General features: G+C 41.5%; 1 protein-coding gene across 6 annotated transcripts in view; it reads right to left on the bottom strand.

The window, feature by feature from the left end:
• Specc1 (sperm antigen with calponin homology and coiled-coil domains 1) overlaps positions 1-15428 on the bottom strand; it is a 293053-nt gene that overhangs the window by 50395 nt on the left and 227230 nt on the right. For all 6 annotated transcript variants that reach the window (XM_031353951.1, XM_031353952.1, XM_031353953.1 and 3 more), the window contains 3 exons: positions 14293-14374; positions 9492-9645; positions 3756-3858 (listed from right to left, as the gene is read on the bottom strand). In XM_031353951.1, the coding sequence (XP_031209811.1) occupies positions 3756-3858; positions 9492-9645; positions 14293-14374 (339 nt within the window). The remainder of the gene's footprint in view (positions 1-3755; positions 3859-9491; positions 9646-14292; positions 14375-15428) is intronic.

The following is a 15428-nucleotide window of genomic DNA, read 5'->3' as shown; positions in this document are numbered from 1 at the left end:
CTCCTTTCAAGGGCACAGCCAACGGTGTTACCTATTTAACAGGCTTTCCTCACCACAGATCTGCCTTGTCTTTGATTTCCCAACCGTTAACTATGAAAAGTAACTTCCTACTGTGTGTAAACCATCTGATCTGTGGTATTTTGTAGCAACATGGAAGGGCTAAGACAGGGAATTCAGGGAATTCAGATATGTGGGCAGCATGGAGGACCCCAGCCTAATGTGTACTCTTGACAGTTATGCACCTCAAGATGTCAAGAGCCTGCATGCTGAAAGACAAGTGGAGTATAGAAGAATGGCAGGAATACTAATGGCTACAAGAAAAGACCATCACTTTCCCATCTAATTTAGTGGAAGCTAACATTCAAGTCTGCAGAAGGAGCTGTGAAGTTTGTGTGTGACTTAATCGTATAGGGAGCAGCGTAAATAGCATTTGCTTAGCTTAGCAACTTTCTCAGTTTCTGTTTCCACACGTTGGGGGCAGGACCCTAACCTGGAGGCTCTGGAAAGAATCAGCTTCCAAAGTCACACAGTCTTAGCAGACTTCACACTTGCTAACTTTGCCATGACCTGGACTGAATTGCCAGTGTCCACTAGAGTCCAGGACATGGCGGAGCCCTAGAAACACAGCCAAGGTGCATGGAGACAACCATGCCTTGTGCTGCTTGGGAGGTGACTAACAGGGCTCTGCAGAGATCTGGAGTGAATTCCACGCAATCCAGGTCAAGGTCCCTTGGTGAGGGAAGGCAGGAGGAAAGGCTGTCCTCAGCCCAGCTGGCTGCTGCACTTGTAGCCTTGACCCTCACAAATACAGAGCACCCCACAAAGGAACACCAAAAGGCGCCAAGACGGCCTCAGCATTCTAATGCTTAATGCTGCTTCCTGGCTGTCAGGCAGGGACCCTGCACCAGAGAACTAGTGTTTAAAGGCTTCCCTTCCACACTGTCCATTTCACTTCAACACCTGGCCGTACAGAAAGACAGCAAGGTACAAAGTTATTTGAAGTAAAAACCCATATTGTCTTCAAAGAGATTATGAATCATCTGAACTTTTCAACAATTGGTTTTGTCTTTTTAATTCTGTGAGTGTAAGTACAGAGAGCTCCAGACACCAATGTGAACAAACTGGTCTAGCTAGACAAGAGTTGTGAAAGATAGACACATGTGTGATTTATAATTCTTTCTAAACTCACAGTCACTTAACAATGAGTGAAAAATATTCTTTAGACACAACAAGTTGTGAGTTTCATCAAACATAAAGTATCTCGAAAACTTAATCCAAGACATTTACAAAACAAGTTTTCGTTAGCAGGAAATATTTTTCTCTCAACTGACTGGAAATATACTGTCGATCTCCTCCTCGCCATTTAATTATAACAACACACCGCAGAGGGTCAGTTTCTTCTGAAAACTATAATTGTCTTTGAACTCCACTTGTCTGTTCCTGGATCCACTTCTGCAGTAGAGAAATGACAGCATCCAGCCAGAGACAACCACGCTGGGCTCAGCCACGGTCGAGGCTGATTGATCTTCTTGACTGTTTTCTTCCAGTTTCCATTACCATACTCTCTTGGTAATACAACAATGAGAATCTCAGCTAACTGGGACTTAGCTAAGCCATGGTTACTTGCTAGCTTCTTTCTTAGTCCTGGCTACTTTCAAAAGCTTGAGACTGGGCAGGTCTTATATAGTGCTATAATATCAGACTCTTCTGAAGTTTTAGCAAAAAGGGGGAAAGGAGCTGAGGATGGAAATTTAAAAGGTGTATCCACTTAGCATTAACTATAGAAAAATAAAGCTTCACTATGTGTTCCTGGCTGGCCTGGAACTCAGAGATCAGCCTACCTCTATCTCTATAGTTTGAGACAAAAGGCATGGGCTACCACACCTGGCCCTCAGACAAATGATTCCTGGGCAGGATACAAAAAGCACTTAACCATTAGCAAAAAGATGCATCAATCTAGCTTAGTGCAAACTAAGAGCTCTGGGCTGGCAAGAGATTGCTAAGCAGGTAAAAGCACTTGCTTTGATTCCTGAAGCCACATAAAATGGAGAGAAGCAACTCTACAGAGATGACCTCTGACCTCCACAGGTACACTATGATGGCATGCATGTGTCTACACACATGCATCCAAACATACACAAATTGAAAAAAATAAATAATTTTTATTAAGAGTTTTGGTTTTGGAGTGAAATTTTAAGCAACATGAAAGAATTTGCGATACATCCATTTAACAAAGAACTTATGTATAAACTAGAAAAATCTCTAAACTTAAAATGTATGTTTCATTTTATCTATCTATGACTATTTTGGCTGCATGTTTGGATGTACATCAGCAGGTGGCAGATGCCCTGGAAGAAATGATGATTGCAATGAATGCTTTTAAACACTGAGCCATCTCTCCAGCCCATAGAAAGGATTTTAAAAGACAACAAAGAAGAAAAGGGAGAAATGATTTTAAAATGGACAGGAGTTTGGCAAGCAGCTCAGTGGTAGAATGCTTTACATGTAAGAGGCTCTATGCTCCATCCTCAGGATCAAAAATAAATACAAGTAAACAAGTAAGGATGAAAGGCCTGATTAGGTACATCTCTACAGAGAGACTGTCCAAATGACCAGTTAACATGCGGTCAATCTCACTAGGCAACAAGCTAACAAAAATCAAAACCATCACAAGCGACTATACCTTTATCCAAATAAGTATGATCAAGGAGAACGGGCTGGTGAGAACATACAGACAGATCTCCCGGGATGGACGATGGGATGGACGACACACAGCTACTAGAAATCTGCTTGGCATCCTCTATCATATCTCATTATGAGCATGCAGTAAGGCCCAGGGATTCCAACCTTAAGTGCATATCCAGCAGGTATAAGAATATCAATAGCATAGATAAGTAACGACGACATCAGAGTGTATTACTAAATAGGAAAATAAGTTACAGCGGTAAAGGATGAATTCAAGTCACTTAATACTGTGTGAAAAGCTAGATGGAAATATTAGATAGCTTTTTGTTCCTCTTATCTAAAAGCTGAGAAAAGCCATCACTACTCAAGCCCATTTACAAAAAACCCGAAAGGAGAAGAAATGAGGCAGACAGGTATATTGGGGAGTGGCAAAGGGCTCTGGCTGGAAAGTTATGACAGACTTGTGGGAACTGAACATGCTATTTCTGGATGGGGTTTTTGACTTGTTTTTCATTTTACAATGATTAATGAGACTCTAATTCATGCACTTTTATCTTTGTGTATGTTATTTCATAATAAAAGTTTCTACCTATATCAGGTATCACTTCCTTGTCTGCTCTTCTCAGAAAGTAAACACCATTCTAGACAAATAAAACTACACTAAATGAAAACACTTAAAGCTTAAGAAAAAATACTTGGAAAACCTTTGGAAGCCTTTATGCAAATTAGGAAGTGTTTCCCCGATTTGGGAAGAAGTGTTAGAAACAGCTCTGTCTAGGGAGAAACGAAGCAAAAGGTTCCCTTCCTACAAGCACATGTGACTACTTACAGATAGAGTTTGTGGGATGGATTGCAGACAGGCCTTCTGGCCTTCTGTCCCCACAGCCTGCCTTTCCTCATCTGGGAGACCTTTGCATAGTACAATACACAAATATCATACCCTCCCTGGGAGTCACGGCTGAGAGGACAGAGATGACATTATATGCAAACCGGGCTACCAAACACACGCACACACAGGGCACATCCTGGCACAGGACTACAAATGCCCACTTGGCAGCACCGCTCCTTACCGCATAACCTTCTGTCTTCTTCTGACACCATTTCAGGAGTGCATTACGCTTAGAGCCACCATACTCCCGGGCCAGGGCTGCCAGAGGATCTCTTCTTTCAACACTGGTGATAAAGAACACACAGTTTAAGGAGGATGCTGGTGGAATGGTTGGGTTTATTGTTTTGTTTTGTATTTTAAGATTTGTTTATTTATTTATTTATTTCATGTATGTGAGTACACAGTCGCTGCCTTCAGACACACCAGAAGAAGGCATCAGATCCCATTACAGATGACTGTGAGCCACCATGTGGTTGCTGGGAATTGAACTCAGGACCTCTAGAAGAGCAGTCTCTTAACCACTGAGCCATCTCTCCAGCCCGGGGTTTATTGTTTGTTTGTTTGTTTTTTTTTTTTTAGTTTCTTGTTTTTGTTTCTTTTGAGACAGGGTCTCATATGCCCCAAACTGGTTTTAACCTCCCTCCCTCTACAGGCAAGGATGACTCTGAACTCCTGATCTTCCCGTCTCTATATGTCAAGCACTAGAATTACAGGTATGCATTACCACATCTGACTTTTAAAACCCACAAATACATAAAAAATAACTATATAAGAAAAAGCCAAAATACAGGTTTATGTAAATAAGTACTCTAAAGAAAAGTACTTTAAAGCCAAATATGTCACATTAAAAACATACTATGTCTCATATTATAAAAGAAAACTAAACTGTACTTGACAATGTAAATCGGAGAATTTTTTTCTTTTTCTTTTTTATTTATTTATTTTTTTGTTCACCAAATGGCTGGAGAGGGGCTTCAGCAGTTAAAAGACTTTACAGGTCTTGAAAGGGCACAGGTTTTGTTCCCAGCACTACATGGCAGTTCACATCTGCCTATAATTGCACTTTCAGAAAATTGGATGTTCTCTTCTGACTTCTGAGGGCTCCTGCATACATGTGGTACACAAACATACACATAAAATAAAAAAATAAATCTTTAAAATTTATTCATCTAGCTTTTTGTTCAGTGAAATACAGCATCATTTGAGTATAATCTGCCTATACATGGCTACACTTTAACATGTAAAAGGTTGAGGAAAAGGCATAGTAAACTCTCAAACTAGCTGTTACAGGAGGTGCTGGGAGTAGAGAAGAAGGGAAAAATTAGTAAAATAAAATGAAATGACTCAGAGTCTTTGCCCAGCTTATGGACCATGGATTCTAGGCACAGGGTGAGCCAAAGTTGAGATGACATCACTACTTATAATATCTTAGCATCCTAAGAGCCAGTGTTTAGGAGCCCACTGTTGGCCTCTCTTAACATTGACACTAATTTTTATGCTAGTCAAAATTATTCAAATGTTAAGAAGAGATTCAAGATCATACAGTGCCTTCTAGCATGGGGTCATGGAGTCAGAAGTGTATTGCGACAGGAGTTTTGTAGTGTACTCTATTTCATAGCAGAGAAAGAAACACCCACCAAAGGGCAAACACCCACAGAGGATAGGAATTATCAATCCACTCCTAAGGTAGATAGATGTAACTGACACACTGACCCAAGAATGCTCAAGGTAGCAAGGTGGCATTCTTACAATAGTAAAAAGATAGCCAAATATGTGCCAACAAGCAGACAGGTAAGTTGAGGTCCAGTCACACTCATGGAATATTCCATAGTAAGAAAAATTACAGCAATTATGTAATGTTACAGACTCCCAACTTACCACAGGTCCAAAGCAACAGGGCCAAGAGATCATAGGCTGCAACCTTCAAACCATGAGCCAAAACAGACCTTCTCTTTGGATAGGTTAGTCATCTTAGTTATATGATGGAAAGCTGATTAATGAAAGGTCCCCCTGCCCACACTTTCTTCCCCTTCCCAGCATGGAGACAGACTTTGTGCAAAGTTCTCCGTGTATCTGATGAGGTCAAGGAAAAGATGAACACAGCTATCTTCAGCCTTCACTCACCAGCCAGATCACAGAGGAAGAAACCCTGGGTCAGACACTACAACCTGAGCATGTGCTCAAAAGACATTTTACTGCCCTCCTAAAACTCACCTGACCCCACCTGCCCCGCCCTGGAAGAGGCTGTTAGGTTTTAACTAGTTGACCTTTTCTTTCAATCCCATACTTTGTACATGGTTCCTATGTTTCTGCACCTTAACAGCATTTTGTATATTTTTCTTGTTAATCTACTCCCAGCTTACTTTACAAACTAAAATTATAAGCCCTTTAGAGGAAAACAAAAAAGTTTAGGGGCTGGAGAGATGGCTCAGTGATTAAGAGCACTGACTGTTCTTCCGAAGGTCCTGAGTTCAAATCCCAGCAACCACATGGTGGCTTACAACCATCCATAGGGAGATCCGACGCCCTCTTCTGGTGTGTCTGATGACAGCTACAGTGTACTTACATATAACAATAAATAAATCTAAATAAATAAATACATCTTTAAAAAAATTTTTGATTGTGTGCATGGAGAGAGACTGCATGCATGAAGGTACATGTGTATGCAGCACGTATGTGGAAGGTAGAGGTCGTCGTCAACTGTCTTCCGTACTTGTTTTCCATCTTATCTTTTGAGACAGAGTCTTTTACCAAATTTGGGGCTCATCGATTGGCTAGACTGGCTGGTGAGAGCTCTGGGGATCCACCACTGTCATGCCACATGCCCCTGCTCTCCACACTAGGATTACAGACAAGGTAAGGGTAGGGATCCAAACTAGGTTCCCACGCTCATACAGAGGGTACTTTACCAGACAAGCCAATCTCTCCAGACCCTTAAAAAAATATGTTTTTCTACAATTTTAACCAAGGAATGGGTGATTCTAGGTTTATAGGAAATATAAACTAATGTAGCGGTTTTAAGAAAAGTACTTGAAATATGCACTAAAAACTTTCTTGTATAATTGGCGGACTGCCTTTCCACGTATATGGACAATTTATAAAATTAAGTCATAGTGGCCACACCTGGAATTATGTCACTCTTTATAACTGAACAATTAAAGGAAATAGTTTCTGGATAAATGAGAGGCCAAAGAATTTACCTTTAGAAATACTTAAAGTAAGTGCGCTAGGGAGCTGGCTCAGTAGGTCAGAGCGCCTGCTATGAAGGCAGAGGACCTGAGTCCAAAACCCCACCAACATAAAAGGCAGATATGGTTGATCCTGCCTGTGACACCAGTGTGGAGAATGGAGGCTCCTAGGGTTTAATAGCCACTCGGTCAGCCCAGCCCTAACAGCAAGCTGCAAGTTCAGTAAGAAGTTCTGTCTCAAAAAATAAGGTGAGAGCAAGAGAAGAATGTCCAATGTCACACAAATAACAGTAATAATTAATAATGAAAATAATAAGATATTTAATAATAGAGGTTGAAAATTTATTCTATTCTGAGACAGGGACTCATTATGTATCCGAGACTGGTCTTGAACTCCTCATCTTTCTACCTCAGCTTATTGTAGGCATAATTGGCTATGCATAGCCACAGATTAATTTCTAATGCAAAAATTCCATGGCTGGCAAGATGGTTCATCACTTGCTGCCAAGTCCAGTGAGCTGAACTGAAACCTTGTTGATACTTATGTGATAGAAGTTGTCCTCTGACCTGTGGCATATGCTCGCACAAAGACAAATGCAATTTTAAAAAATCCAATCTTTTTTTTATACCTTTTTTTTAAAAAAAAGATTTATTTGTTATTATACATGAGTACACTGTAGCTGTCTTCAGACACTCCAGAAGAGGGCGTCAGATCTCATTACGGTTGGTTGTAAGCCACTATGTTGTTGCTGGGATTTGAACTCAGGACCTTCAGAGGAGCAGTCAGTGCTCTTACCTGATGAGCCATCTCACCAGCCCCTAAAAAATCTAATCTTAATAACATGAATGTATCAGATATTAAGAATTTAAAATCACTAACTGACCTTTTATGAAGAAGATAAATACTATGAATAGTCTACCTTGCAGTTTATGGCATTGAGTTGAGAGTAGCACTAATTCTGGTCCTTCTAATCTGTTTCTATTAGTTATCTGAAGATAGCAGGATGATCTATATTTGGGACTTTTATAAGCCTATTGAAACATTTGACTTTAACTATTTGGAATCAAGTATCAGTTACATCCCAAAGATACAGGATCTGCATGTATTCAGACCCACACGGATGATCACAGTACTATAAAGCTCTTATCCCTGAAGTAGACAGTTTTGTAGACTCATCTAGGGTGAACTGTTTTGTGGAACACAAGGCAAGGCACTGGATAAGATACCCAAAAGTAGAATGAAATTACACATCCAAATGTATGGAAGACATCCAAGTGGGATTTGAACTTAGGTCCTCTGCTTTCATGGGAGGTGCTCTGACCTACTGAACCAGCTCATATTTACTATTTTTGATGGTAGATTCATTAGTCTTCCATTTATTGTGGAGTGAAGGGCTAAGCCATCATCACAGGTGAGGGGGGTGGAGCTAAGCTTCAGACCCAGAAGAGCAGGATGCACAGTGATGACTACTCCAGGGGCTTCTTAGAGGACTGCAGTAGGACGCCGGGTGCTTCATTCAGAAGACTAACAACATGGAAAAGAAGGGAAGACTCCGGAGAGAAGGGAAACATGAAACACATTTGCCGGAGTGTTGACCATGCACCAGCAGGGAGGAGGCAGCAGAAGCATGGGTGTAAAGATGGCAACTGCCCCGTCAGCCTCACTGTTCACTCCCTCCTCGGCTGCATGCTACACGTCTTTGCTACATCCCTTTAAACACTGATCTTGAAACGTCTCTCTAATCCTCTTTCTATGCCACTGTGTTCTCAATAATCTTGCTTAAATAGCAGGTCTGCTCTTAATCACTACTCAAAAACAAAAACACAATACCACAGTCTTAGTGGTTCCCCACTGCTTTACCAAAATAAGTATGAAGCTCTTTTTTGGCACTGAAGACTGTAGCAGGGCTCCAGCCTGCCTTTCTGGCTGTAACTCCCCAGCTGTCTACCTGGATTGGCTGGGTGTCTGCTGTATGCTTGGCAGGGCCTTCTAGAGGCCTGGAGTTGGGTTCTACCCATCATTCACAGCTTCTGGCAGAGATCCCACTCTTCTCTAGACTCCCTGATCTACCAACAACCTCTCAAGTACTTTTGCTTAAACTTTACAGATTTTTACATTTATTTTATGGGTATACATGTGTGCCTAAATGTATGTATACATGTGCACCACAGAAGTACATGTGTTCCTAGAGGTCAGAAGAGGGTGGTGAATCCCCTGGAAATAACATTTTAGGCACTTGAGAATCATCTGATAGGGGTGCTAGGAACTGAACCTGGGTCCAGCAACAAGTGCTCTTAACCACTAAGCAAACTCTCCAAGCCCCACTTTCCTTAAGCTTTAACATTTTAAAAATTTTATCTTTATTGGTGTGTGTGTGTGTGTGTGTGTGTAGCATATGTGTGCCAATGCATGCACGTGGAGGTCAGAGGACAATTTTGTGGAGTTGGTTCTCTCCTGTATGTGGGTTTTGGAGATTGAATTCAGGTCTTCAGGCTTGCATGACAAGAGACTTTATTCATTGATATATCTCAGAGCTCCTGCTTAAAAAAGGTACAGTCTTTCATTTGATTTTGGCCCAAACCACTATGTAGTGTCATTTTATTTGACTTGTTGAAGGTATGTTTTACATCTTAATTGCTGTCATTCAGAAGTAAGCTGACTGTGGATGAGACAGAAGGAGGCAAACGATGTTCATCCCATTTCTCATACTTTAAAATTCAGTATTTACCTGAGCTTGCTTGGCTTCAGACCCCCAGTGGATGCACTCAGTAGTCTGGTGTTCCCAAAGCCCAGGGAGGGGGGTCTGCTCAGGGACTCCAGTGAAGGACTCTTTCGGAGGTAAGGGTCTGACTTCCGGTCCTCAGCCCTTCCCTTCAGAAGATCTGTATGAATCAAAACAGTGTCACTTACTTCAAAAGGGGAGAAATGACTGGCTATCATATTTTATTCTCAAGTACAAAGACATATCTACATAAGTATGTGCACAGACCATACATATACACATGTACATATTTTTTTCTTTCTGGAATAATAAAGATGAAATAGGGGCATGCATGTTATCTTCTGTCTCCAGGCAGGACTACCCACACACTCTGTAAAACCTTGGGCCAGGGTGGATAGCTCAGTTGTTCAGAGTGCTTACTGAACAATCATGAGGACCTGAGGTCAGATCTCAGCAAGCAAGGTGTCCTGTGTACATCTGAAACCCCAACTCCAACAGGAATGAAAACAAAGAGAATTTCTGGTACTTGCTAGCACACAGCTTAGCCAAGAAAATGAGAACCTCAGACTGAGGGGGGATGGTTCTTCAAAAGGATTATTAGGTGGTGAATGACAGGAACACTCTTTCCACCTCCTCCTATGTTCACGGATGCATATATTCACACACACACATACACAAATACATACATACATACACGCACACACACATACATACATATATAAACAAACAAACAAACAAAATATCTCTTAAAAAGGGATCTAGTTGAGCTGTAGAAATGACCCAGTGGTTATAATCACTGGCTGGGTTCAATTCCTAGCACTCAGCTGATGGCTCACAACCATCTGTAACTCCAGTCCTAGGAGGATCCAACATCCTCTTTTGACCTCCACAGGCACCAGGCACATCAGTGGCTCACAAACAACATGTAGGCAGAATACCCATACATGTAAGAGAAAAGGAAGAAAAAGCCTTGTGCTAAAGCAGCCATTTGTTCAAAAATGATTATTAATTTTCAAACAGTTATCAAAGTATTAAGTAAAGTAAGGGCCCTTCTAAGCCCCATTAGGACACCTACTCCTCTAGCCCAGCCTCTAGCTAGTGTGTTTGCTTTACGCTGTTGATATCACAGAGAAAAAACTGGTAGGAAAATGTCTCAGATGACTGTCAGGTAGAAGCAGACAAAAAGCTGGGAAGCAAGAACAATAGGCCACATGAGAAAAAATTGTTTCAATTACAGACTTATAGTTCACTAAAAACTGAGCAAAAACATTTGAAAAGGCTCCTTTCTGCTCCTCTCATATGAGCATTAGTGAAAATAGGTATTAGAATGAGCTGAATTCTCCAGATTTCTCAAAGGATCATAAAAGCAAAAACAAGCAAAAAACACTTAAGACTGGCATATATAGAGTAGAAGCTGGAGCTGTAAGGCTCAAGTGATTAGCAGTACATCACAGGACAGCTGGGGCCACCTTCTGTCACCCACAGTCACAGAAGAAAACAGCACCTCTTCAGCTAATAGCCATCAATTATGGGCATGATGTTGGGGGTGAGGCCAATTAGGTCTGAATAGCAGAGGAAAAACAGTTCTACATCACTGAAGAGAACAACAAAAACAGGACATTAATCTGCAGTTGGGATGACCTCAGTGTTGACAAGCAGTTGCTGGAAATGGCTGGAAGCAAACAGTTTTCACTATGCAGTCCTTTATTATAGTAAACAGAATCATCTCTGGGAGACAGGTGCCTAGGGGGTCAGAAGGAGGAGGGCAGTCAAACGAGCTCCACAGCGATAATTGTGGCCTCGACTTTATTATTTATCTTGTCAATCAAAAGAATGATTCTTTAGACAATTAGGAAATTTGGAAGTTGGTAGAACCCCCCCCACTGAGAAAGACATAAAAATATGATCACCCACAGAGTACAGTAAGATAGCAAATTTTATGTTGTATAGCTTTTTTACCACAAAAATTATAAATTATAAAATTCACCTAGCACTGTTTGAGCAAGTAAATTACTCCCCATTTTACACTGCATAAGGAGCGTGTGCTATATTACATAATGATGCAGACAGGTTTCCACCCTCCACCCTCCATTTCTGGGAAAGAGGTGCTCAGACTTAAATGCTTTTAGGTTGCAGTCATACTAACTCCCCAAGCCCTGGGTACTTAAGACTGTACTGAACCAATCCTGCCTATACTCTGTGAATGGAGCAGCGAAGGCAGGATGACAGTGCATCTCTTTACAACACCATGTATGAAATCTTTAAAGCTCGCTGTTAAAGGTCTACTGCTCTCACACACAGAAAATCCTTTCAAAACCTTCCTGTGGGCCTAGAGAGACATTTTAGGTTAACAACACTGGCTCTTCTTGCAGAAGACCTGAGTTCAGTTACCAGCACTTACACAGCAGCTCACAGCGGTCTAGACCAGTTCTCTGGGGTCTGATACCTTCTTTTGGCCTCCCCGAGCACTGTATACATGTGGTGCACACATATACACTAAGGCATATACACACATGATTTATAGTAATAGTAATAATAGTAATAGTAATAATAATAGCACTATGCTCAGGGTCTACAATGTATCAGTGGGTGAAGGCCTTGCTGCACACTAGAAACCATGTGAAAGTAGCAGGAGAGAACCAACTCTACAAAGTTGTCTTCTGACCTCTACATATGTGTGGTGGTACATGCATATTTACACATACAATGCACACATGTACAATAATAATAAACAAAATCAACAACTCCACCCTCACTGTCCTTGGTGGTATTCCTGGTTGTTTTGGTTGGTCATCCAAAACTATTGATGGAGATGTACAAAAATAATATTATTAACATTCTTTCTTTGCCTCCTGACACAGAGGCCATTTTTACGACCTGTGGATCAAGGAGCAACTCTTACTTTCAAAGTTTATTATACAAAAATTTCAAAAGCTATAGCTGCCACAAATAATGATTCTTCCCATGAATCTGAGCAAAATAAACAGGCTGCTTTCTGGAAAGATGCAGAACTTGAGATGCCACTAGGAACACGGTGATCCATGGGAAGAGATAAAAACATCAACATCAACGGGAGTTTGGAAGCAGTTGATCCCAGCTCTCGGTGGTGACTTTGAGGGGTCCCAGACATCAGTGGTGGGGATCACTGCAGGCATGGAAATGGCAAAGGAGCCCCAAGGAGACTGAACTGCTGCCATCAGGAGAAAACATTAGTCGGTAGTGAGCTGTTCCTTACAGAGGAGCAAAGAAAGTCATTTCTTGAGAAAGGATCTCTGCCTGGTGAAGGTGCTATGAACACTAGAAATGGTAACAAAGGGTTTAAGAGTATGACATAAACTCGGGGAAAGCCATGTTTTGAAAGTAGTGACTCTAGTTTTGTAAGAAGTGCTGTGTGGGAAAAAGCCCTTGGGAAAGCCAAGGTGAAGTGACACAGTTAAATGTCACTGGTAAGGAATGCCACCATTATCCCAGCTTCAGCAAGCACTACCTGACCAAAGTCAGTAGCCATCAACATAAAGGCAAGACCCTCTGTCTGATAAGAGATGCTAAACTGCTGAAGGCTGAGATGATTACTGGGGATGATAATCGGTGATTGTTAAGCAAGATATGTGTATTTTTAGATGTAATGCTGTTGTATACCTAAATTACAACACAGAGCAAGCATAACTTTTTGTGTCTTAGTTCACTGTGGTATAAGCTTGGTTCCAGTCCCCTGAAGAAAACTCACTGATATTTACTAGACTAAAAGCACTGCCGTTCCTTTTTTCTGAGCATAGTAACAGGCTCAGCAGACAGCAGCAAGGGACATGACTACACGCAAGTATTTCTATGATGCCCACCACACACCAGGCAATATCTTCAGTGTCTTTTACATGAATTATTTCAATCCTTCAAATGAAACTTTGAAGTAGTTTCTTTCTTTCTTTCTTTCTCTTTCTTTCTTCCTTTCTCTCTTTCTTTCTTTTTTTAGGATCAATTTTAAATTAAGTGTATATGTTTGACTGTAAGTTAATGCCTATGAATGCAGGTGCCCCTTAGAGACCAAAAGAGGCTGTCAGAGCCCCTGGAGTTACAGGTGAGCCCCCTAATGTGGGTGCTGGAAAGCAAACTCAGGTCCTCTGCAAGGATGGTAAGCGCTCTTAACCATTGTGCTTGCTACCTTCCCAGTACCAGGATTGTTTCTATCTCAAGACACGATGAAAGCAAAACACAACAAAGCCAAAGCTGGGAGGGGAGTGGCAGTGCCAAGAGACTCGAGCCAAGCAGGGCTCTGCTTACTCTCTTCTTACTGGCTATGCCTCTGCACCATCAGCACAGGAGGCTCAGCGGGAATGAAAATGTGACCTATGAGAGCTCCGCCTTACTGTCAGGATTTGAGTTTGAAAAGAATACAGTGCAACAAGAGGAAAGGATGCTTCTCAGAGACAGCAAGACCTGAAAATGGTGCATTTAAAGACCTGAGGAATCAGTGGACAAACACAAAGCCAGACAAGGGTTTTTGCATAACATAGTTACTTTTTTTTTTTTTTGAAGAGAAGATATGTCTTGAGATTCAGCTTATTAAAAACAACACAAATCCAGCCAAGTTGGCATCTCTCTTGCATCCACACACTGAGGAGGGCCGCAAGTAGGAGATACTCGTTCTAGCACGAGCTGCACATTTGGCTCTGAAGGGCACAATGTGCACCCCGAGGGACGAAATCAGCAGAAATAAATACCACCAATTAGTTTTCCAAGTTCAAGTTCATGCAACAAAAAGTGAACACCACTAAAGTAGGCCAAAGGAGTTGTGATTTCAGACATTTACCGGAGAGGGGAAGGTCTGGCAGATCCAAGCGCTGAGACATCCCTTTGCTGGCTGGCTTCATGCTGCTGAATGTTGAATGTCTCTGTCAAAACCAAAGGGCACATCAGCACGGTGCGCTTTCGACATAAGAACACAACACAAGTACACACTGCTGTGCCTGTACACAATTCCTAAGCATATCAGAACACGCAGGGGGCTTTTAAAATAACTTACTAGTTTAAACAATAATAAACCCAATGAACTTAAACGGGACAAACAATGAAAAATAATCCCTAGTTTGCTTCCATCACATATTTCATTCTCCCACAAGCAATTGTTATTAATCTGTTTTATGAATATATCCTTTCTGGAATATGCCATACATCCTCAGAGATATACGTAAAAATAATTTTTTAAGTAAAGTGGAACAGCATGCCTGATCTCAGCACTGAGAATGCTGGATCCCCTGGATCTCCAGGGCAGGAGAATCATGAAGTGGTGGGGAGGGATTCAGAAGGGGGGGGTGCTGCTGGTTAGCCAGCCTAGCTAGTTGGTCAGTTCTAGGCTCATTGGAAGACCCCGTCTCAAAAAATAAGATGGAAAGCCATGAGGAAGACACTTGATGTTGACCTCTGGCTCCACATACACACACACAAATATGCACATCTATATAGACATGCATATACCACACACACACATACACACACACACACACACAAACACCCCTACCTTTTGGGTTTTAATGATTAATGAGTATATGCATAGGTGCAAATTTCATAATATATTTCATATAAACTACCCACCTCGTTTATAAAAACACAAATGTTAACACCCATTATACTTATTTGGTGCCACTTGGCTTTGTTTGTTGAATACATCTTGGAGATAATTCTATGTTGGTGGCCTAGAGCTACACTAGATTCTACGAGGCTATATCCACCACCCTGACAGGTTCACATGAGAAATGCATTATGAGTGGCTGTATGACCCAGAGGGTCTTCTGCAGGCGGACTGCTATCAACTGCCATGTGCCTTTGGTCCACGTGATTCCCTGCACTTCAGCTGCCTTAGCTAGAAAGTGATGTGACATTGATAGTGCCACAGAGATTGCTGGGAGGGCTTTTAGATGACTAAAAATTCATTCGGGGGGGGGGGGG

Source organism: Mastomys coucha, unplaced genomic scaffold (assembly GCF_008632895.1).
Source record: "Mastomys coucha isolate ucsf_1 unplaced genomic scaffold, UCSF_Mcou_1 pScaffold5, whole genome shotgun sequence".
Taxonomy (NCBI): domain Eukaryota; kingdom Metazoa; phylum Chordata; class Mammalia; order Rodentia; family Muridae; genus Mastomys; species Mastomys coucha.
Note: the sequence above shows the minus strand (reverse complement) of the source record. Positions and strands in the feature narration are given on the sequence as shown.